The sequence below is a fragment of the Cervus elaphus genome, chromosome 11 (genome assembly GCF_910594005.1).
Source record: "Cervus elaphus chromosome 11, mCerEla1.1, whole genome shotgun sequence".
Lineage (NCBI taxonomy): Eukaryota > Metazoa > Chordata > Mammalia > Artiodactyla > Cervidae > Cervus > Cervus elaphus.
Genome location: NC_057825.1, coordinates 72,936,691 through 72,958,619, shown reverse-complemented (window position 1 = coordinate 72,958,619; position 21,929 = coordinate 72,936,691). Strand labels below are relative to the sequence as shown.

Sequence of the window (21,929 nt, the reverse complement as noted above, 5' to 3'; positions counted from 1 at the left end):
TGCTTTAAATGCCCTTTTAAACATCTGGAGAGTCACTTCAGATTGCTTTTCTCCAAAACATCATGGTGTCAGAATTAAATGAGGAGGGCTTCCTTTGCCTTGAGGATGCTGTCACAGGCATAGAAATGAATTTTTCTCTCTCATCTCTTACAATAACTGCACCTTACTTTAAAGCATTGTCTAGGTTCTCTATTCAAATGTCAGAAATTGTGACTCAGAGAAGTGGCACCTTTTTATTCAAAATAAGATTCAAGCTTTAGAACTTCATCACAGATGACACTCTAATTCTGAATGCTGCCTTATAGCAAACCCCAACTATTCCTGGGGCTTTAAAAGTATTTCTGGGGTTATAGTAGCAGTCGCAGACATTTTGCCATAGTTCCCACTCAGATCATGTAGCCAACTTGGTTTTGAATGATTTCAAAGAAGAAAACTTAGTTTAGGTTTATAGATCCTCAGGGTCTCAAAGAGTGTCCCCACTGAATGGGGAAGTATCACATGCCTTAGGATATGGGGTCCTCCCATGTCTTTACTGGGGACACAAGATATGTAAGATCCATGTCCTTGCATGTTTAGTCACTCAGTCGTGTCTGACTCTTTGCAATCCCATAGCCTATAGCCTGCCAGGCTCCTCTGTCCCTGGAATTTCCCAGGCAAGAATACTGGAGTGGGTTGCTATTTCTTCCTCCATCCATGTCCTTGAAAGGATCATAATCTCAATGAGTGAAAACATGACATAATGAAAGAATAATACAAGCCAGGAGACATTCCCTGTGAGCATGCATGGTGCGCAGAAATGAGAAGTCTTGGACAAGTCCTCTGGGGTTAGAGAAGTCAGAGAGGCTGCACGGTGGACTCAGACCTTGTGGAATCAGTAACACACTCTTCTAGAAAATCTGCCCTGTGGTAGTATATCTGTAAGCAAATTTTTATCAGATGATCATGCAAACACCATCCTAAAGAAGAGGGATCCTAAAATCACCACTTTCTTCTTACAATACTTTGCTGAAGTCCTTTTATATCTGAATACTTCTTCATGCATGAAGACACTTCTTCAGTGGCTGCCCTGGCAGTGGTTGTGTGGATAACTCTCTGGTCACTGCTAGATGCTTCCATGACCCTAGTTTTGGATGTCATCAGAACTCCCCCATATCTCTGGGGCTCACATTCTCCATAGCAAGGAATTCCTCTCTCTGATTTGAGCACACCTCTTGCTTTTCAGCAGTACTGAGTTTTTATGTTTCCCTCCACCACGGCCAAGTTTGTGTCAGCTTACCATATGCAACAATAAAAAGGTGACATGCATTCAAAATAATAATGATAGCAATGGAGAATAATACATTGAATAGCATTTTGAAAAACCCATGTTTCATAGTGATACTTAAAAAGAGAGAGAGAAAGAGAGGAGAATGAAGAAAAAAAGAAACCTTTTTTATACAGAAGAGTGCTGCCTGATAAATGTAGAGGAGTGATACATTTAAAATTACCACTTGATAGCTCTCTATAATAACTGAATAATGAATGAATGCTGAAACCATTGGGTGAAAGATTGTTGGCCAATGGATAGTCACACGAATTCAAAGTGTCCCATGATGGTTTACTGAATTATGACAAAGGGAGAAACATGCCCTTACAATGAAGAGGTCTGGCAGTACCTCCAGAACCAAATGGCCAAGGAGTGGCATAGCATGACATGATGTACCTCCTGGTCTGAGGCAGAGGGAGACATTTCACATCTAATCAGGACAGTATAGTTGGATGAGTCCAGACAACTGGCCTAAGCCCTCAAAGGAATTAGTGTTTTGCAGAGCAGGGGAAGACAGGAGGGCAGTTCTCAGGGAGTGAGGTTGGGAGGACGAAGGGACATAACAGCAAAAATGCTGTGGATAATGTTTGAATTCCGAGTGTTAAAAAAATCTGTCAAAGACATTTTCATTTGAACATAGACTGTAAGTTGGACGATGTCATTAAATCCATGTTGATTTTCTTAGGTGTAATGGTGTTGTAGTTCCAGAGAATGTTTCTATTTAGGGAGATACATGCTGACGTATTTGGGTAGGAAGTATCATGTCTATAAACTTCTTTTGGATGGTTAGGCAAAAGGGAAATGTGTTGTATATATTTACATATATAGAGACGGAGTGGATGTGGCAAGATGGTAACAGTAGGTGAAACTAGGTAAGATGTATAAAGGTGTTCAGTGGAAAGACAAATGAAAAGTGATTCTATTTGTCAGTTAAAATTTTCAAAATAAAAAAAGTATTTAAAAAGAGATGATGAGACACATTTTCATGATGGTCTGAAACAGTCTGCTTGCTAAATATGAGTTTTTAAGTGGTGATACAGTGTGGTTGACACAATGTGACTGAATTGAATTTGCACAAGGAGGTATTAATAGTCCCATTGGAAAGTTTGTTGCTGGTCTGTGACTTGGTAAAAGCTGGGTGGACTTAAAGCCAGGACTAATGCCCAGGCTTTCTACTTCAGTGCCCAACAGTCTCCCCGCTCATCATCCCGCGGCTCATCACGGGTGCAGCCAGGAATCTTGTCCTCCTTTGCTGGGCCACCCTTCTCTGAAGGGCCTTAGAGAATTGATTGCCATGACCTTTCCTTCTCTGTGAGGAGTTCAGACGTGAATCAAGGTTGACTCCTTTTTTGAGCCTGGTATGACAAGTCATTTAGAATATTGTAAAGGTGGCGCAGCCAAATCCTGCTCATTCAGCGTGGGGGGCATTTCAAGGTAGCCTCTTGAGGAGAATTAATGAAAAGCCAAATGGCTTTAAAGGGACATAAGAGCATAATGCATAGTTTCAGCATTAGCCCCACTGAGCTTCTCCAGCATCGAGTGAAGTGTTTTGTTTTCATTAAAAGAGCTCACAGTTGGTAAAGATCTGGGCGGGGGGAGGGTAGGAAAGCTTCCATAAAAAGCGAAATCTCAACTACTACTAATAATGAGAAGAGAAGGCTTGCCTTCATTATTTTCTAATTAGAGAGTTGAACTTTATAGCTGAGGAAATAAGGTTTTCCTCTTTGAATGTAATACCCTTTTCCAGCGGGGTGCTCCACATGATCCTTCATGTACAGAAAGGCCCATTCAGCTGAGAATAAGTGCCAAGCAAATGACTAATCACTCCCTTCCAGATGAAGGGCCAAGAGTGAGGAGGGAGACGGAGGCACAGTGCCCTCACGGGCTCCCTGGGAGAGAGGGAGCTGCAGTCCTCATTAACTGCAGAAGTGGGGCAATTATGCCCCGCTGGTAGGCACTATTCTTCTTAAAATCATAACTAAAATAAGTTAATGGCCCCTAATAAAAACACTGTGCTGCTCTTGTGTACAAGATGCTGAAATGTGATGGGTGAGAAGAAATGGTTGGTTTCCCCTTGGGTTTGGTGGGGCGGCCCCATCGCGTGAACTCATAGACCCTGTGGTTATCTCAACATTCGTTTTCTTACTGGTCTTCTTCCACATCTTCTGCTCTTCCTTCCATGCTCTCCTCTCCCATGGCTGTGCTTGTTGTCTGGGAGGAGTACTTACTGTTTTCCTGATTACTTTTAGATTGAGGTCAGAATCAAAGGAAGTCTTGGATATTTGTGATCTTTGAATAAAAGCTATTCTACTGAGTGGTTTCTTCTTACTACTTTTTCCCCCCAGGGTTATTTCTAAGCTGTTAGCCCCTGAACCCTGCATTCAAAACCCTCTGCAATCCAGTGTTTCCTCCACCCCCACCATTTATCTAAATGTATTTTCCATCTCTTAAGCAGGATGTTTTCTGCCAATGAATATGCCTCATCCCGTTTTCCTTCTTCCCACCGCCATGCTTTTGCTCATGTTCACTTGGAATGTTCGCCCCCTTTTTCTCAGTATATGGTACCACATAATGGTTAAGACCATGACCCTGGAGCCAAGACTGTCTGAGACTAAAGCTTGACCTGGGGTGAATTACTTAACTTCTCAGTGTCTTGGTTTCCTCATCTAAACATGGGGTGGACAGTCCCTACCTCATAGGGTTGCAAGATTTAAATGAGTTTTTAAAAAAGTACTTTAAAACCGCGTAGGCACTTAATAAGTGCTATATAAATATTAGCCACTTTTATCATATTTACTCATACAAGTGTTACTGATTCTGCAAGGTCTTACTCAGGTCTGCAGCCTGACTTCTACAGCCCAAGAGAACCTCTCTAAGACTTCTCATTTCTGTGTACCGCACACTCGCAGTGAATGTCTACTGGCTTGTATTATTCTTTCATGTTTTCTCCCATTGAGATTGTGAGCTTCCCAGAGACATGGATCTTATATGTCTTTTGTGTCCTCAGCAAAGACATAGAAAGACCCCAAATCCTAAGGCGTGCAGTACCTCCCCACTCAGTGCTCTGTAAATGCCCTGTTTCTGACAGGGGACATGATGAATGAGTAGTTCCTGATCCATAGGTGATGGTGAGTCAGAAAGGCTTTATAAACAGCTAGAAGAGCTACAGTACCTGAGGGAAGTGGAGGAGTAGAAAGACTGTAGAGAAGTTTTTCTAGGATATAGTCTCCTTTCTGATGTGTAAGAGATGCAAAGTAAGAATTTGAGTTATTTTGAAAATATTTTTGGTTGCTGCTTTGTATTCTTTTGATTGCAACACTCATGAGTCCAGGCTGCATTGGTCACAGCTTTGTAACATGATAACTGTTATGTGTTGAATTATACTTACACACAGTAAAATTACTAATTAAATGCAGTGCACCACTGATACCAATTTCTAGAATCCATTGTATAAAAGGCAATCCTCTGAGATGGTCTCTTCTCTTGTTTCACAACTAGCTCCTCATTTCTGGGTCATCAATACATGCTCTCTCTTTCTTTAAGGACACTTAAGGTCATTGATCGTCTTATCATGATCCTGCCATGGAATGTAACCAAAGCAGAATGAGTGCGAGGATGTAGACATGGGAGCAGAATTGAACATGGGCCACTGGGCTTTGGAGATAAATGAGACATGGTGCCCAGGATTCTGCCTCTGAATGGTGGAGCAAAGGAAGGTGGCCCGTGTGAAGAGGGCAGGAATCTAACGGGAGGGAAGTCAGGCAGGTATACAGTGAAGAGAGTAAGTTGGGTTATCTTAGCATGATGCCCCTCAAACTTTAATGTGATGCGATTCACTTCAAATCTTATTAAAATGCAGATTCTGAGTCAGTAGGTCTGGGATTAGCCTGAGAATCTGAGTTTCTTACCAGCTCTCAGAAGACACTATAGATGCTTGTCCATGGACCATACATTTAGTAGCGAGGCCTTAGGAAAGAGCATGGAAGGGATAACCTGATGAGTGACTGCCAGATGAGAAGGCATTATTTTCAAGTATGAAAGGATGTAGGGAATGGGCATAGTTGGTGTTCCTTCAGAAACAAAGTAAGCAGGTTCCAAGGAGAAAGTGAAAAATGACTGAGAGAGAGAGAGAAAGAAAGAAAGAGAGAGAAAGAGCAGGGTCCTTTGATCAGCTACTCCACCTACTTGAAGAATATCCTTCCAACCTCTTCTCAGTTGAAACTTGAAATTTCTGTGCTCTCTTTTTACCAGGGCAGTCACTCCCCTCCAGGCTGTCTCTTTTTAGCTTCAAAGCAGTCCATCGATGTAGTGAACAATTTCATCAGTTGGAAATTCGGTCACTGTAAATCCTCAGGGCCCATTTGATTAATTTTGAACTTAATGGGTTGGTTGGTTGTCATGTATGAACATATGACCTAGCTGCCATCCCACACGACTCCTCTCACCCTTGGCATTTTAGGTCAGAAAGAATGTCAGCAGCGAGTTAGGAACATGATGAAAGACAAGAAAGAGCCCACCTCAAGCTAGAAGTGGGAATTAAAAAAAAAAAGAAGTGGGAATAGTAGGAGCTGCATGGCAGAGCTTGAATCTGCACATTTACTTACAGCGTTATGGATTCGTTATTCATCCCTTGAAAAGCATTTCCTGGTACAGTGGTTATGTGTAAGTTATCACAAATTTCCCTTGAGGAATGAAATGAGAAATATTTACTTTCTAAATTTCAGCTGCAAATAGGAAACTGTTATGCATAGCAATCAGCCTGGTACTTACAGAATGAAATTAAATTCAGAGGAGAAGATCTTCGTAACATCTGGAAGCTTGCGGATGCCTGTGTTACAGATGCTTCTGTGATATGGGGCAGGATGGGAATGTGGGCAGAGTGAGTATAGGGGATTGTTACTAAGGAATAAAGATAAAAACAGTAGAAAGGCACTGTGCAGATAACTGTTTTCACATTAGATTTAAAAATTGTGGAGTTTATCAATAACACTTCTGGCTGTTGAAGATCAGAATTTAAAAGTCCCTAACACTATGGGGGGAAGTTGCTCCTTTTAGAGATCTAGGGGATGGGACCAATCTCTTCCGTCTTTTTCATTTACATTTGTATTTCCAGACTGTCTTTTTCCTATTGCATCAGTTGCATTTTCCTATTGTATTGCGTTCCATTTCCTTTTGCTAATTAGTGTATTCTGTGTTCTTAATGGTTCTAGAAAGCATCTCTCTACTTTAGAACAGGTTTTAACTCAAACACTTCAGGAAGATTAATCTCCATGTGAGAAATCATATCCTCATTATTTAAAATCTCCCTTTATTTAGCTACCTTACAATTCAGGGAGTTCTTCGCTGTATCTCACTGGTCATGGAACATTCTTTTGGTTTTGGAGCTACTCAAGGCTCTTCCTCTTTTCCTCCCACCTTTTACTTAGCCTTCAAAGAGGAGTGAGACTTCAGTGATAGGTTAAATTGAAGGATATTTTATTACACAAGAATGGGACTCCTTGAGAGGAGCCGAGCATCTGGATCTTCCCAGGCGAGTTTTAAATTCACCAGTCATGGACTGTGGACAGCTGAACTGAACTGCCTGGCACTCTGGTGATGAGGAAAAGAATCCAGGTTTCTGTTTTGGCTCTCTCTGGTTCTCCTCCTTACCTGTTACCCCAGATCACATGGAATCCTTGTCCTCTCTGTGACTGGTGAAGGCAGTGTGGGCTTCACTGCAGTGTGGACTGCAGTGTGTAGTGGGGTTGGGGGAATATCATACTTTAGGGGTGAAGATGCTATTTAATAAAAGCAGTGATTCTTAGGTAACAAGTGGTCAAATTTGGTTCTGGGATTTTCTTATGTTTTTCCAACATATTTGATACTGCAGATACTTATGCATCCTATGGATCCCTTGGAGGTCTGGAAAAGCAGCACACTTGAGTTAGGAATTGTCATCCAGCATTAGGGCTACGCTCGTGGCCCGGGGCAGGGCTGCTACAGGTGGTGGACTTTGCATCCTCTGGGGATTTTATGAAATTTATTTCATCAGGAAGAAGAAAGAATGGACATCTATATCAGAGGGCTAAATGTTCATTTTTTCCTTTGTGAATAAATGACTACTTGGTATGTGAGAAGATCCAGGGTGACTAATTTATAGATTTGTATCACGTTACAGGTATTCTTGTTTTGCTGGCAAGGTGATGAATCTGCGAGGCTACAGTGGTACTCAACTTATAATGCTAACTAGTGGACTTAGTAAGGTTTAAGGGGAAATAGAAAATAATGATTTGGTTTATATGGCACACGGCCTACCTCAAGGCAGTACTTTAAAACTGACTGAGTGAATGAGTGGACACATGAGAGAAATGAGGTCAGGAATTTTTAACCATGGATGGGGGTCAAATCAGAACTGCCCCTCCCACTTTCACCAATGCCCTGTCTATATCACCACCTCACCTTAGAGATTCCGACTTAGCCTTTTTAAAGTGTCCTGACCTCCCTGCCCTATGCCCACCATCACTTTGAAAATCATTGCAAGGGGGTGATATCCTTCTTGGATGTTTGAGACAAAGAAAACGTTGGGAGCCACTAACATGTATTTGAAAGCAGCCAGCATAGTGGTTAATAGGAAATGCTGATTAGCTTTTAATCAGAAAGCTGAAGACAGACATGCAAATAATGCTAAGTATGTGGTTTAAAAATTCTTCCCAACCTTTTAATTAAGTTTTCATCAGATGCCCATATCCCCTGCCCCTATTGCTTAAAAAGGAAAATTCCTCACAGGTATTTTAACTGAGGGAGATGTGTAAATGCTCCGGCCTCAATGTACACCAGGTTTTTAGTGTTCTGGATCAGTCTGTAAAGAGAAATGGAAAAACAGGCAGCAGTTTAATAGACGTGCTTCATTTGGACTGCACAAGGCCATGGTCACCAGAGGATGTTGGCTGAAAGTGGCATCAACAAAATCAAGTGACTTTCTTGTGCTTGAGGGGTGCTCCTGAGACCCTCAGGATACAAACTGGATGATGAGAGCCAGTTGGCTACTGCCAGGAAGTCCTGCTTTCAACCTCTTGCTGAGATAAGTATAAGCATCATAGCTGGGAGTCTGTTCCATTCTCCCTGCTCTCCTTCCTGCCCCCGAGTAACAACCAACATCCAGGGCTCCTGGCCAGCTAGGTCCTGACCAACCATGGAGCCAGCACATTGGGGGTGATGGGCGATTTCACTCCCAAGAGAAATGAATGAATTGGCTGTTTGCTCTTGGAGGCAAACTGGTCATCTTTGTAGTGGCTGGCAGTCACACTGACTGGTTATTCAGATGGGCACTCAGCCTTTGGAATAGCCCAGGGCTGACGCTAGGGACTTGCATTTGGGGATTTTTACATCCATTCTATAGATAACTGGTTGTGTGATGATGCCAGGCCTTCTAATGCCCCTGAGCTAGTGCTCCCTTCTGTAAAATTAGAAGAATAATAGCACTTTCTCTGCCTCACAGGTTGGTAGGGAGTGAGTAACATAATAGGTGGAGATAATACACAAGGCATGGCTTGGCAACATGTAAAAGTACAGCCACAGTACTGCAGTGGCATTATTGCCTTTCTTCCTAGTTCCCCAGTGACTTTGAAAAGCAGCTACATTTACTGAATTCTGTCTACTATGGATTCAATAAAGGGTCAGTAAATGCCTCTGGCTTTTTAAACCCAGGCAACAGCCACTGAAGGAAATGATAATTACTCTTGTTCTGTAGAGAAAATCTAGTGTGTTGGTTAGGTGGATGGACTCGGGTATCAGCTTGGTTTAACAGGCTTGTTTTACTGACTATATGACCTTGGATGCATCACTTAAAGCTTGGTTTCCTCATAGAGTGGGTTTTGAACAGAAAATATGTGTGTCTGGTTCACAGTAAGGCCTTCCAGTGTTGACAACAGTGGATGAAATCAGGAAGTTGAATGATTGGTCTCTAATCACAGAAGTGAGAAGTAGGAGAACTTGGAGGTGAACGCAGTTTTTCCAACTCCAAGTCTAGTGTGTATTCCACCTTACTATAATTTCCAACCATCGTGCCGATTTCTATCCTTTACGTCTCTTTGATTCTTTAGAGGTGAGTGACTTTTTGTTGTAATTAACTTTACAACAACTAAACCAAGCAGTCTTGGGCCATATAAGACATTAGGTGGGTAGGATGGAAAGAACTTCTATTTCTTAAGACTGTTTTGGAATCTGACCACTCATCCATCCATTCATTAAACAAACATTTATTGAATTACCTCCATGTGCCAGACATTGTTCTAGGTGCTGGAGATCCAGCTATAAACAAGGCAAAGAGAGCTGTGGGGAGCTGACATTCTAGTCTCAGGGCCTTCTTTCCGTTAGAGCGCTTTATTTTTCTTTCTGTATCAATAAATGGATATTTATCTATCTATAAATTGATACTTTATATAAAGATATCTTTATCTATTAAATAAAACTGCTTTACATCATGAGCAGTTTTATTTATCTCAAGCTGCTGTGGTTCAACATTGCTTGGGAAGTCTGTTAAAACTGCAGATTTTCAGATTTCCAGGTCCAGGTAGGACTGGTAATGGTAATGATGTAATGGAAATGACCTTCCCCTACCCCGCTCCCATCATGAAATTCTACTTCACAGAGAAGTCCAGACTATACCTTTTGCACTTAAATACCTGTTATTTTGGATTTCCCTCTGTTTGGTGAATTAGTCTTACTTCCCTGGTTACACTGTCGTCTCTTGGGGGACATGTAAATTTTACCTCCTCTGTATTCCAGGATCATTTGACCCTTAGTTGGACATGTGTACCCACATACTTATTAATTCATTATTCTCTTTAGGTGATTGATAATTGGACCATTCATAGGGAGGCCTTGTGGTACAGTGGAAAATGCGCAAGCTTTGAAGACATGGGCTGGGGTTGAATTCCAGCCCTGGCATTGTCGAAGGTGCCACTTTTGTCAAGTTACCAACCCTTCTGAGCCTCCAATCCTTCCTGTGAACAAAAGGGATAATTACCCCACTTTGCAGGGCAGCTGCAAGAATTAAATGAACAACCTAGAGGAAATAAAGGCTGAGCACAAGTGCTCAAAATATGTTTGTTGCTAATATCATTTCTGCTTCCTTAACTTTGGAAACTCCTCTGCTGATGCAGCTTGTAGAAGTTCAGATTTGGGCCAAACTAGGCAGCAGTAAGAAGCCTGGTTTAGGAGTCACGTGACCTGATTTCTAGTCTTATTAACTCTGGCGCTAACTTGCTGTGTGACATCTGAAAACTGAACTGAGCTAGTCTTCTCCCATTCTCCCTTTTTTTGTAAATTGGAAGAAAATGATACTTTGGAAAGGATTATTATTAAGAACCAGTTCAAAAACATCACAACAACAAATCCAACATACACATGTCAAACACTTTTACATGGTAGGTTTCCAAGAACCATTTACTAAATAAATGAATATGCCCAAATAGTCCCCAGTGAACTAATTCATGATCTCTAAGCTCCTTTCTAAATATTCCACCACCTCAAGGACTCCATACCCTCCCTACCATAAGGTAAGAGCTACTTGGCAGGACTCCACAATGTCAATTTTAATTTCCAACTTTGTGTTGTGATGTTTCAGAGTTTATACAGCTCCCAGGGAGAAGCAGTTGTCACCATGGCAACCTGCAGGACACTGCAGTGACAGAAATTAGTGCCTGCCCAGACCTAGTAATTGCTGTAGTCTTTTCCTCTTGGATTCCTAGCTATGGATGCTTGAATACAAATACTGAGTGGGCTCCAGCCAGCGAGGGTAATAGTGTACAGCAATAAACTATCTGTTAGCTGATGCTTACATTTCAGACAAATTGAGGAGGTTGTCAAAGGCATTAGCTTCTATCTTTTCCAGGGAATCACTCTGAGAGATTTCACTAGGGGAGAGAGAGAAACAAAAAAGAAGAAGAAAAAGAAGCATGAAATAAATGACTGTTTCTGCATGAAAATAAGCTGTGTGCATGACCCAACAATGGGGGGGTGTCCTTTTACAAAAGAACAGGGATGCCTTAAGTTGTCCTCACATCATAAGGTGCTCACACCCCCCTCTAGGAGCACGAATGGGCACCTGCAGCCCAGATGCAGTTGAAATGCAAGTTTCAGTATTTCCTGTTGATGTGACAGTTTTTGCTTACTTATCTATGGACTCAGAGTTACAGATTGTTGGAAGTAGACATGCCCTTTGGGGAAATCCAGTCAGATTCCCTTGTTTTATAGCTTTGGGCATTAAAACTCTGAGAGGAGAGGCAAATAGTGCTTATAAGAAGATTCGGAATCAGGATCAAGATGTCTGGGTTCCCAACTCCATCACTCTAGTGAGGTTTTAATTTGGGTTAGGATTCCTGGTTTCTTAACTCTTTTGCAGACACTTTAACCTCTGAGCCACCAGGGAAGCCCTTCTTAACACTTTACTGCTACTACTGCTGCTAAGTCACTTCAGTCGTGTCCAACTCTGTGCAACCCCATCCCTGGGATTCTCCTGGCAAGAACACTGGAGTGGGTTGCCATTTCCTTCTCCAATGCATAAAAGTGAAAAGTGAAAGTGACGTTGCTCAGTCATGTCTGACTCTTCGCGACCCCATGGACTGCAGCCTACCAGGCTCCTCCGTCCATGGGATTTTCCAGGCAAGAGTACTGGAGTGGGGTGCCATTGCCTTAACTCTTTACCACTCTCCCAAATCCTGTTCTGAGGCAGCTGCAGAGTGGTCAGCTCCCTGCATGAAGTGTCCTTATTGGGTTGTGACTGTCTATTTGTATTTGACCATTTTCCTCACTTTGTTAGCAAACTAAGGACAGAGACTATATCCTAGTCACCCCTGAATCCCTAGTGGCTTCATATAGCCTGGCATTTAGGGTATCAGTGAATGAATAGATAAGTGAATGAAGTGATTTTTTTTTTTAAAGAGACACAAAGTAAAGGAACCAACTTTGCCATATATCACCCCCAAGCATCTGGGCAATGTCAATGTTACCCTAAAATCCCCATATAAGCTACCATTTGCTTCTAGCTGAGAAAAAAGTCTCAAATTCTAAGAACATTCACTGAAGGTTTCAGACTTGATGAGCTTTTTAGCCCACAGGAAGGCTGAGCCTAAGGCAGTTAAGGTCTTTTATGAACAACACAGTAGTGGATAGTTCCTAGGCTGATTCATCTCATTCCTATCTAATAGTTTTGCTTATTTAACTGTGGCTGCTTTTCTCAGTAGGAGGTCTTAATGCATTCAAAGTTTTCAAAACTCAACATTTAAAACCTTGAGAGCAGAAGAGTAAAGGTTAGCCTCAAGCAAACTGACATTTCTGTAACCTGCAGTGAATTTCTTATAATATGCACTAATTCTTAACAAATTATTTTTAATGTTCCTATTGCTTGCTAATACCCTAAAGAGCAGTCAGAGTTTCCCCACAGAACTAGGACTGATGATGTAGCATCTTCAGAGATGCAGATCTGTTTTCAAAGCCCTGAAAATTTGTAAGATGCTCTTTGGAAGCATCTAAATGGCCTCTGAGGTCCTGTGACTCAGATTGACATTAAGGAGGATGCTGGAACCCATACTCTCTTTCCATATATGTGCTTTTGTGTCCTAGAAGCTGACCTAGGAACATAGGATTGAAGTTACATCAGATACAAATAGGAGATCACATTGCATTATCAGGCTGCTTTACACTTTTGATAAATGCCTTTTATCAATATAGATACAAATACTGTGTTTGTCATACACTTATTATTTAGATACAAAGATAATCTTCTGATGCACAATAAACTTTCAACACATTTTCTTCTATGCAGGTGTTATCTAAAAATGTGACATGAGGGAACAGTCACTCTAGCAAAGGGAGTTTTTTATGATTGAAATCTATCTTCTTTTCTACTGGAGTAGTTTATCATCACTTATCAAAATGCATTCAGTTTGTTGAGACAAGGTTAATTATCTGAATTTTAATGACTCTTGAAAATCATCCCTTTTCTTCAAAGGTCCCTGGGTATTATTTGTACTTTAAAGATAAAAATACTAGGGTTTCCTAAATACAGTTTCTCTCCTAGAAAAATTACCACTTTTCAACTATGTGTTCTCTGAGAAAAAAATTTTATTTCAATTATAAATGTCTTTTGATATGCAGTATCTTACTTACATTTTTATGACCTCATTAAGTCCTCTGAAAGCTTGAGATGGGATTACTTTGATAGGGAGATAGGTGAGTGATCTAGAAAAGAAAAAGGAAAGCCAAGAGTTTAAGATTTAAGATTCGGCGCCTTTTAAGTTCATGAATGAAATGTGTGTGTATGTGTGTGACTGCAGAGTTCCCAATTGTTAGATTCAGGATGAAAATTCTACCTTCTATCAATAAAGAAATGTGCCATGACTAATTCTTGGTCTTTATCAAAAAGTGTGTAATTTTGTGGTTAGGATAGTGAACCTTGGGATCAGATGCACCCAGGGTCAAATCTCCACTCTTCTACTACCTGGCTACAGGACCCTAGGCATATTATTTAGATCCTCTATTGCAGGTCCTTTGTCTATAAAATTGAAATAATAATTCCTATTTCACAGGGTTGTTGTGAAGATTAATCAAGATAACCTGTATAAAGAATTGGGCTTGGTATCAAGTAAACAGTTAACACGTAGTTTTAGAGTGGCCATATAAGCTTGTTGGGAGGATAGAAAAGAAGCTGTCTTGGGTAGAGTGGAGAAATGGATGGTGAAAATACAATTGAAAACCAGGCAGGTAGGAGAAGGGAAGATTCACTAACAACATGCTCCTATTTTGCTATATACCATCTTCCCCAAGCAGCCTATTTTCATATGATCTCAACCAGACCACTTTGCTCCTGTGGTTAATCAAATGCCATTTTGATTTAATGCCATTAATCTCATACCATTTGAGGGAAGCATCTAAAGAGACTCCTTCAGGCTCTTACTTATATCCAGAAGAACAATCTGAGTGTTCTTGAATTGAGATCAAAGTTACGCATTACAAAAAGTTGAGAAAAGAGTGGCCACTTAGCAAGAGCAAAACCAGAGTAGGACAACGCACGAGTGATAAAGGAGCCTGGGTTAAGGTAACGCAGGAGAAGGCGTCTGCAAGGCAGAGATGAAGGTTAGCCTGCATTTATCAAGTGTCTACACTGATCCAAGGATTTGGCCCAGGGACTGGAGAGAGGAGGGGAGTGGACCAGGACATTTCAGGAGGGAAGTGCATATTGAGAACATGGAGAAGAGGAGTGGGAGATGCTGCCTTGCTTTTCTGTCCCTGCAGCAGAGACCGGCTTACCTGCTGGGAGAGAGCACCTCCTCCATGACGAGCAGATGAGAATCAGTGAGCTGTCTTAGAGTTCCAGAAAGGACTTGCTACTGGGACTTGTAACGTGCTGTGTAAACCACGCACACCCACCTATAACCTTATTTTATTCACTTAACAGTGGTTTGAGGTGGGTATTTCCCTTCAATAGCAGAGGAAACTTGATCACAAGAAAGTAAGTAACCTGGACCAGGTAACATGACCAAGCTGACAGAGTCCAAACGTTCTTTTCACTGTGCAATAATGGGCTGAAGTATACGGCTCCTAAACCACTCACTCTCTCTTCTTTTTTTCCCACTGTGGAATGATTACCAATATCAAGATAATGAACACATCCTGTCACCTCAACACATCCTGTCACACCTCAGTTAACATGTATGTGTGAGTGTGTGTATGTGGTAAGAGTATTCAGCTCAGTTCAGTTCAGTTCAGTCGCTCAGTTGTGTCTGACTCTTTGCGACCCCATGAATCGCAGCACGCCAGGCCTCCCTGTCCATCACCAGCTCCCGAAGTTTACTCAAACTCATGCCCATCGAGTCGGTGATGCCATCCAGCCATCTCATCCTTTGTCATCCTCTTCTCCTCCTGCCCCCAATACCTCCCAGCATCAGGGTCTTTTCCAATGAGTCAGCTCTTCACTCAGCAACTTTCAAATACACAATAGTCACCTATTCTTTTTTTTATTAATTTATTTATTTTAATTGGAGGCTAATTACTTTACAATATTGTAGTGGTTTTTGCCATACATTGACATGAGCCAGTCATGGGTGTACATGTGTTCCCCATCCTGAACCCCCCTCCCACCTCCCTCCCCATCCCATCCCTCAGGGTCATCCCAGTGCACCAGCCCTGAGCACCCTGTCTCATGCATCAAACCTGGACTGGCGATCTGTTTCACATATGATAATATACATGTTTCAATGCTATTTTCTCAAATCATCCCACCCTCGCCTTCTCCCACAGAGTCCAAAAGACTGTTCTATACATCTGTGTCTCTTTTGAATAGCCACCTATTCTTAACTAGAGACACCTTGCTGTACATTAGATCCTCAGAACCTATTCTTCTTATAACTGAACGTTTGTACCCTTTGACTTGTATCTCTTCATTTTCCCTTGCCCCCAGTCACTGGTGACCACCATTTCTATTCTGTTTCTATCAAATTGTTTTTTTTCACCCTAGATTTCAGAGAGACATGATACCATGGAGCATTTGTTTTTCTCTAGCTTATTTCACTTAGCATAATGCTTTCCAGTTTCATCCATGTTGCTGCAAATGGCAAATTTCCTTCTTGTTATGTCTGAAAAATATTCTGTTGTATATATATGTGTGTGTGTATATATATATATATATATATATATATATATATATATATATACACACCATATTTTCTCTGTCCATTCATCTGTCAAATGACTTTAGGTTGTTTCTATATCTTGGCTATTATGAATAATGCTGCCATGAATATGGGGTGCAGATGTCTCTGAGAGGTAGTGATTTCATTTCCTTTGGATGTGTGCCAGGTCACTCACTCTTTCTCACTGAGCACAGTGAAAGGACAGGCCCTGGAACCTCGCTTCTCTTGAGAAGAAGCATGTTACACTCTTGCTATTCCTCCTGCAAAGCAGCTTACCAGTAATTCCTCTCTAGGAGCTAATGCAAAGAAATTTCATTTTGCAGAAAAATACTTTCACTCAACAATTTCTTAGAGGTGTTACATCCTAGAACAAGTAATCCAAACTTGGTCCTCTGATTTTATTCCTGAAGACAGTCCCACCAAGCATATTCTTCAGTACCCAAACTTATTTAACAGAACATCTGAGAAGAACAGGGACAGGACAGGGAGAAATCTTCTTATGATGGCATGTTTGCTTCCTATATTTCTTCTGGAATCATGTCTGCTTGGCTTGCTGATTAAAAACACAGTTTTATTGCTCTCTGCACTGCCAAGTCAATAAATTTCCAGAAGAGAAAGCTGTATTCTACTGTACCCCACACGACATCAATAAAACTGACAGCCAAATTCTGATTCCAGAATCTTTATTGCTGGGGATAATGCAGTGCAGAACATATTTTGGAGAGTGTTTACATAAAAGCTTCAACTGAACCCTTCAGAACTGTTTATTCATGCAAATGCAGCCCAGAAGCTGAAGCCTCTTAGCAGGCAGCCTCCTCCTCCAAAAGGGAGCACGTGTGGCTCCCAGGAGAGCAGTTTGGCTCAGAGCTGACCAGGGAGGACACCTGAGTGTTTGATTGATGGAGGGATGAGGGAAGAGGAGCAAGGACTGGACAGAAGTGAGAGACACTGTAGATCATCACTGGCTGCTCCCGGTGACTGTGCAACAGCCCTGGTGCAAGGTGAAATTTTGTAGAGTCGATGTTGCCGCAGAGCAGGGAAGGCTAGTGATGAGAGTGAAAACAGAGTACCTACCATAAAAGAGACACCGAATGAACGGCAGGCAGCTTTATGGATGTGGCTGCCCCAGAAAAGAGGCCTGGGGGTCAGAGAATGGAGAGAGTGATGGGGTGAGACAGGTGCACCAAGCTTTCACAACAGAAGTGTTGTCATGAAGTGACATGGAGAAGGTGGGTCTATGAATCCCAGACAGTGTTCCCCACTGATGCATTTTTATTTTAGTGATGTCATGTATTCCTTTCTGATTCATCTTCCAAGGGCAGCAGTTCTGAAGCATTCACGTGTCTGTCTCCTGTATCTAAGTGTTTGTTCATATGGTTCATGATTTGTTAATAACCATCTCAATGTCTCCCTTTTCCTGATTGATGCTTCTGTGATTCTACCCCTGAAACCAGAAGCTCTTAGCAATGTGAACAATTGTCCCAATAACCCTGCAGTTCTACTCCTGTATACATCCCAGAGAAGTTCTCACACTGAGACTTAAGGAAACCTGCACAAAGATTTTCTTCATAGCATCAAGGGTGTGGAAGGCAACCTGAGTGTCTACTACTGAGTGAGGAATGGTGAAATGTACACACCCACCTAATGGGTCGGCAGGTAGGAGCGAGAGTGTAAAGGTAACAGAGCAGCATGTGTGGATCTTAGAATCATGGTGTTAAGAGAAATACCTAAGGAATTAATGATGTATATGCACAGTACTACTTGCAGAATTAGAATACACGCACACCAGACATTAGAAAACATATGAAAATACATCAGGACGGTTGCCTGTGGTGCACCTTAGTACCTGGAACTGTGCTCCCCCTGTACTAGTACTTATTTTGGCCTTGATCCTGTACCCTGCCTGGTCTCCCCAAAGTCCATCCAGAAGGAGAGCCTCTGACCTTCCTTCCTGCCAGTCACCAGATCTTGAGCCCTATATTTCTGCCTGTCAGAAGACACTGCTGACCTAGATAGGTTCCTAGGTGCTATCTGGTTCAGTTCAGTTCAGCCACTCAGTCGTGTCTGACTCTGCAACCCCATGACTGCAGGATTCCAGGCTTCCCTGTCCATCACCAACTCCCAGAGCTTGCTCAAACTCATGTCCATCGAGTTGGTGATGCCATCCAACCATCTCATCCTCTGCTATCTCGGTAGGATCAATGTAATACCTCTCACTGCTGGGTTCTCACTTGCAGACTGGGTCCCATGGCCTAGATGCTGACCCTGTGCAGGGGCCACCCAGTGCAGTTGGGTTAATTCCTCCAGTGGATGCTATGGTAGGCTGCCAAGCTGCCACAGTCTCTTTTTAGGACTGAGGTACTCTTTGGGAAGCGATAAAGAATCCACCTGCAATGCAGGAGATGTGGAGACATGGATTCTATCCCTGGGTCAGGAAGACCCCCTGGAGAAGGAAATGGTGATCCACTCCAGTATTCTTGCCTGGAAAATCCCATAGACAGAGGAGCCTGGTGGGCTACAGTCCATGGGGTTGCAAAAGAGTTGGACATGACTGACTGACTGAGCATAGCACCCATTCCCCCAGCTATTGGGAGAGTGGGCAACTCAAGTTCTCAGCTGAGCTGCCCTCCTGGAATTCCTGTCAGCCTTAGATTGCCACTTGACTCAATAGTAGGTCTTCTTCCCTGGGAATCCTGCATCCAGTGACTGGTCATGCCCATGCTTAGTTGTACCTGACTCTTTGCAACCCCATGGATTATATAGCCTGGCAGTCTTCTCTGTCCATGGGATTTTTCAGGCAAGAATACTGGGATGCATACCATTTCCTCCTCCAGGGGATCTTCCCGACCCAGGGATCAAACCTGCATCTCCTGCATTTGCCGCAGAATCTTTACCTGCTGAGCCATCGGGGAGGCCTGGATGCATAGACTACAGGTCCAGCCCTTTTGTCTTGCCTAATGTGGAACGGCTCACGAGAGCCATCCTGCTTTCAGGCTTCCTTTACATCAACTCTTTCACCTGGACCCTGACTCAGTGCCCTTCCTAGCCAGCCCCAATTGTCAAGGCACCAGCTCACCTTCTGTCAGAGCCCAACAATATACACAAATAGCATTCAGATGAACCTAATCCCCTTGAAGATGATGATGCCACATTATCAGGTCCTCCTTAATTGTTCCTAATGTCTCTTTGAGGACTCAAGGGTGGGGCTTGGGCCCCTCTTTTTTTTTTTCTTCTAAGTTTAATAATACAAATGACCTTGGAAGAAGCCAGTTTGTCCAGCTCACTGGTTTGTTAATGAACCTTCAACATAATGTTAGCAGGAGAGTTTCAGAATCAGGAGTTTCTTTGTCCCCCTTTAAAGAAGTCCAAGATTTAGAAATCCTTGCTTATCAAAACCTGTCCATTGGGAGACATTTGCATTATTAAAGAGCTCTTTGTTCTACAGGAGGATCTGATGAAAGGTTCCTTTAAATAGCCAACTCCCTAGATGAATGAAAAATATGGTTTAACTGACACACTCTCCTTTTAAAGATAGCTATTGCCTCAAACCAATTACAACTGTAGGTTCCCCCACCTCACCCTGTGTTTTAAGAGCTTAGAGTGCACAGATGCTTTCCAGGGTAGGACCACCTGCTGAAGCCCACAGGCTGAGCAGGACCAGAGGAAGACAAGAGCCAGGGACGAAATCCCATGCTAATCTGGAGTCCTCAAAGCCTGGATGGGGTCTTGCTCACCTCGCTGGAGCTCTTCTGCTTAGGATGGCAGAAATGAGATGTTTTTATTCACTTCCCTCTAATCGTTTAGAAAAGCCATCTCTATTACCGATTTAAGAACGCTACAAACATCCAGCCATCTTTCATAGCTACACACCCTGAATTTTAAAACACTGCCCACTCCAGTGTTCTTGCCTGGAGAATCCCAGGGACGGGGGACCCTGGTGGGCTGCCGTCTATGGGGTCGCGCAGAGTCAGACATGACTGAAGCGACTTAGCAGCAGCAGCAGCAAAATCAGAGGAAGAGAAAAAGGCATAAACCAGGGATGGTCAAAGATATTTTTGCAAATGAACTCAGAAATGGGAGCATTAAACACTGACTTGTTCAACTTTAAAAGAATGTTAATGTTTTTGCATTTATTACATAAGACCTTGTTCTACATTGAACAGGGACTTGAGAATTCCTGTGTTCTTTTTAAAGTCAGTCATTATAATAAACTTGCTTTCATCTTGGAATGAAGTAAAAAATGGCTTTTCCCTTCACAAATGATTTTAAACCTTTATGCTTTCAAATGCATTGATCTGTTTGGTAACTTCATTATTGAGTATGTCTTCCTTTATTGGCCTCTTGTCTTTAGCATTTACCTGGAGGAAACTGACATGTCAATGTTAACTGAAATATGAAGTCAGTATAGATGGACATCCAATATGTTAAAGTTTTACATCAGAAAATTTTAGAATACACTATTAAGCACTTCCAGCAGTAGATTCAGTGAATCAGAATAAAAAGCATTGCTTGCAAGTGGTTTGGTCCAACCCCTCACTTTAGATGAAGAATCTTAAGTGAGGAAAAGTAAAGCGACTTCCCTGAAACCGCAAGGCAGTTCAGCAGCAGATCTGGACTAGAACATAGGTTACTTTGCTCCTGATCCAGTGCTCTGTCCTACATTAGTCAGATCACAACAGTCCCGTTCCTGATACACCCCACTACACAGTCCTCTGGTTCTTCTGCAAAAACCTTGTTTCTGTGAGAGCCACCAGCTTCTTGAGGGTGTGTGCTCACAGTCTTTAACTTCAAAGTGTTAGTTACTCAGTCATGTCCAGCTCTTGGTGACCCCATGGACTGTAGCCCACTAGACTTTCTCTGTCCACGGAATTCTCCAGGCAAGAATCCTGGAGTGGATAGCCATTCTCTTCTCCAGGGGATTGTCCCAACCCAGGGATTGAACTCAGGTCTCCTGCACTGCATGCAGATTCTTTACCATCTGAGCCACCAGGGAAGTCCCCTAACTTCAAAGGTGTAGCTCAGATTCCTGTTCTGCCATGAAGCTTTTAGAGCCTACCAGGGTGCTTTTTCTTCCTCTCCCCTGTCTTCCTTAGCACTAATGACTACATTAAAAATTGTTTCTCTTTTTCAGCACTATTTTTTGAGAATTCATCAGGTGTTTTGTATGAGTGTTTCCTCTGTTCACCATTGAATTCCCAGTGTCGGTTAGATTTTCCCTTCAGACCATGAAGGCAGAATCCAGCCTTCACAGCCCCTTTATTCTTTTCCCACTGTCATTCTCCTTGGCCATTCTTCACCTTGACTGCTCCATAGTCCACATATTGGTTTCTCTTCACTCCATCCTGAGTTTCCTCTGCCCGCTATGGCCTTTCCTGATAACTCCCACCACGTCACTCTAAGACTCAGATTCTTCTGTCCCTCCTCTTGACCTGTCTACTTTTCTACAAATATCTCAGCCTTGCATTCAAGGCCCCTGAAACAAAGGCTTAAACTTCATTTGCCAGTCTTATCACCCACACTTCCCCTCATATAACCAATACACTAAACTTGCAATGTCCAAAAATGCAGCCACCAGCCACGTATGGGTATTGAGCACTTGAAATATGTCCAGGCCAAACAGAGATACACTGCAAGTTTCAAATACACGCCAGATGTCAAAGACTTGGCAAAACAAAATGAAGTATCTCATTAATAATTTTTATATTGATAGATGTTGACATGTATGTGGCTGAACCACACTGACTCTCTTTTTCTCAGCTCTCTCTTAGGCCCACAGTCTTACCACTCTCCTTTCTGCATGGCTGACCTTTAGTGCACTCACAAGGAATGCACCCAAATTAGATGAGTTTCCTGTCACCTTTTACCCTTGTCTTCATCCAAAATGAAAACTGGAAGAATGCCTCCTGCTGATGCAGATGATTAATGGTCATGAAACCCCCAAGGGGAAGGAA

At 42.3% G+C, this 21,929-nt stretch overlaps 2 protein-coding genes across 4 annotated transcripts in view; one reads left to right on the top strand and one right to left on the bottom strand.

The window, feature by feature from the left end:
• Positions 1 to 21,929, top strand: part of LOC122703657 (stonin-1) — a 189,291-nt gene that overhangs the window by 153,818 nt on the left and 13,544 nt on the right. The gene's annotated exons all lie outside the window — the stretch shown is intronic.
• LHCGR (luteinizing hormone/choriogonadotropin receptor) overlaps positions 1 to 21,929 on the bottom strand; it is a 60,299-nt gene that overhangs the window by 25,898 nt on the left and 12,472 nt on the right. For 2 of the 3 annotated variants that reach the window (XM_043918065.1, XM_043918066.1), the window contains exons 2-6: positions 13,457 to 13,528; positions 11,128 to 11,202; positions 8,070 to 8,144; positions 6,077 to 6,151; positions 5,911 to 5,988 (exon numbers count right to left, since the gene is read on the bottom strand). In XM_043918065.1, the coding sequence (XP_043774000.1) occupies positions 5,911 to 5,988; positions 6,077 to 6,151; positions 8,070 to 8,144; positions 11,128 to 11,202; positions 13,457 to 13,528 (375 nt within the window). The remainder of the gene's footprint in view (positions 1 to 5,910; positions 5,989 to 6,076; positions 6,152 to 8,069; positions 8,145 to 11,127; positions 11,203 to 13,456; positions 13,529 to 21,929) is intronic. The other variant, XM_043918067.1, reaches the window with a different exon arrangement.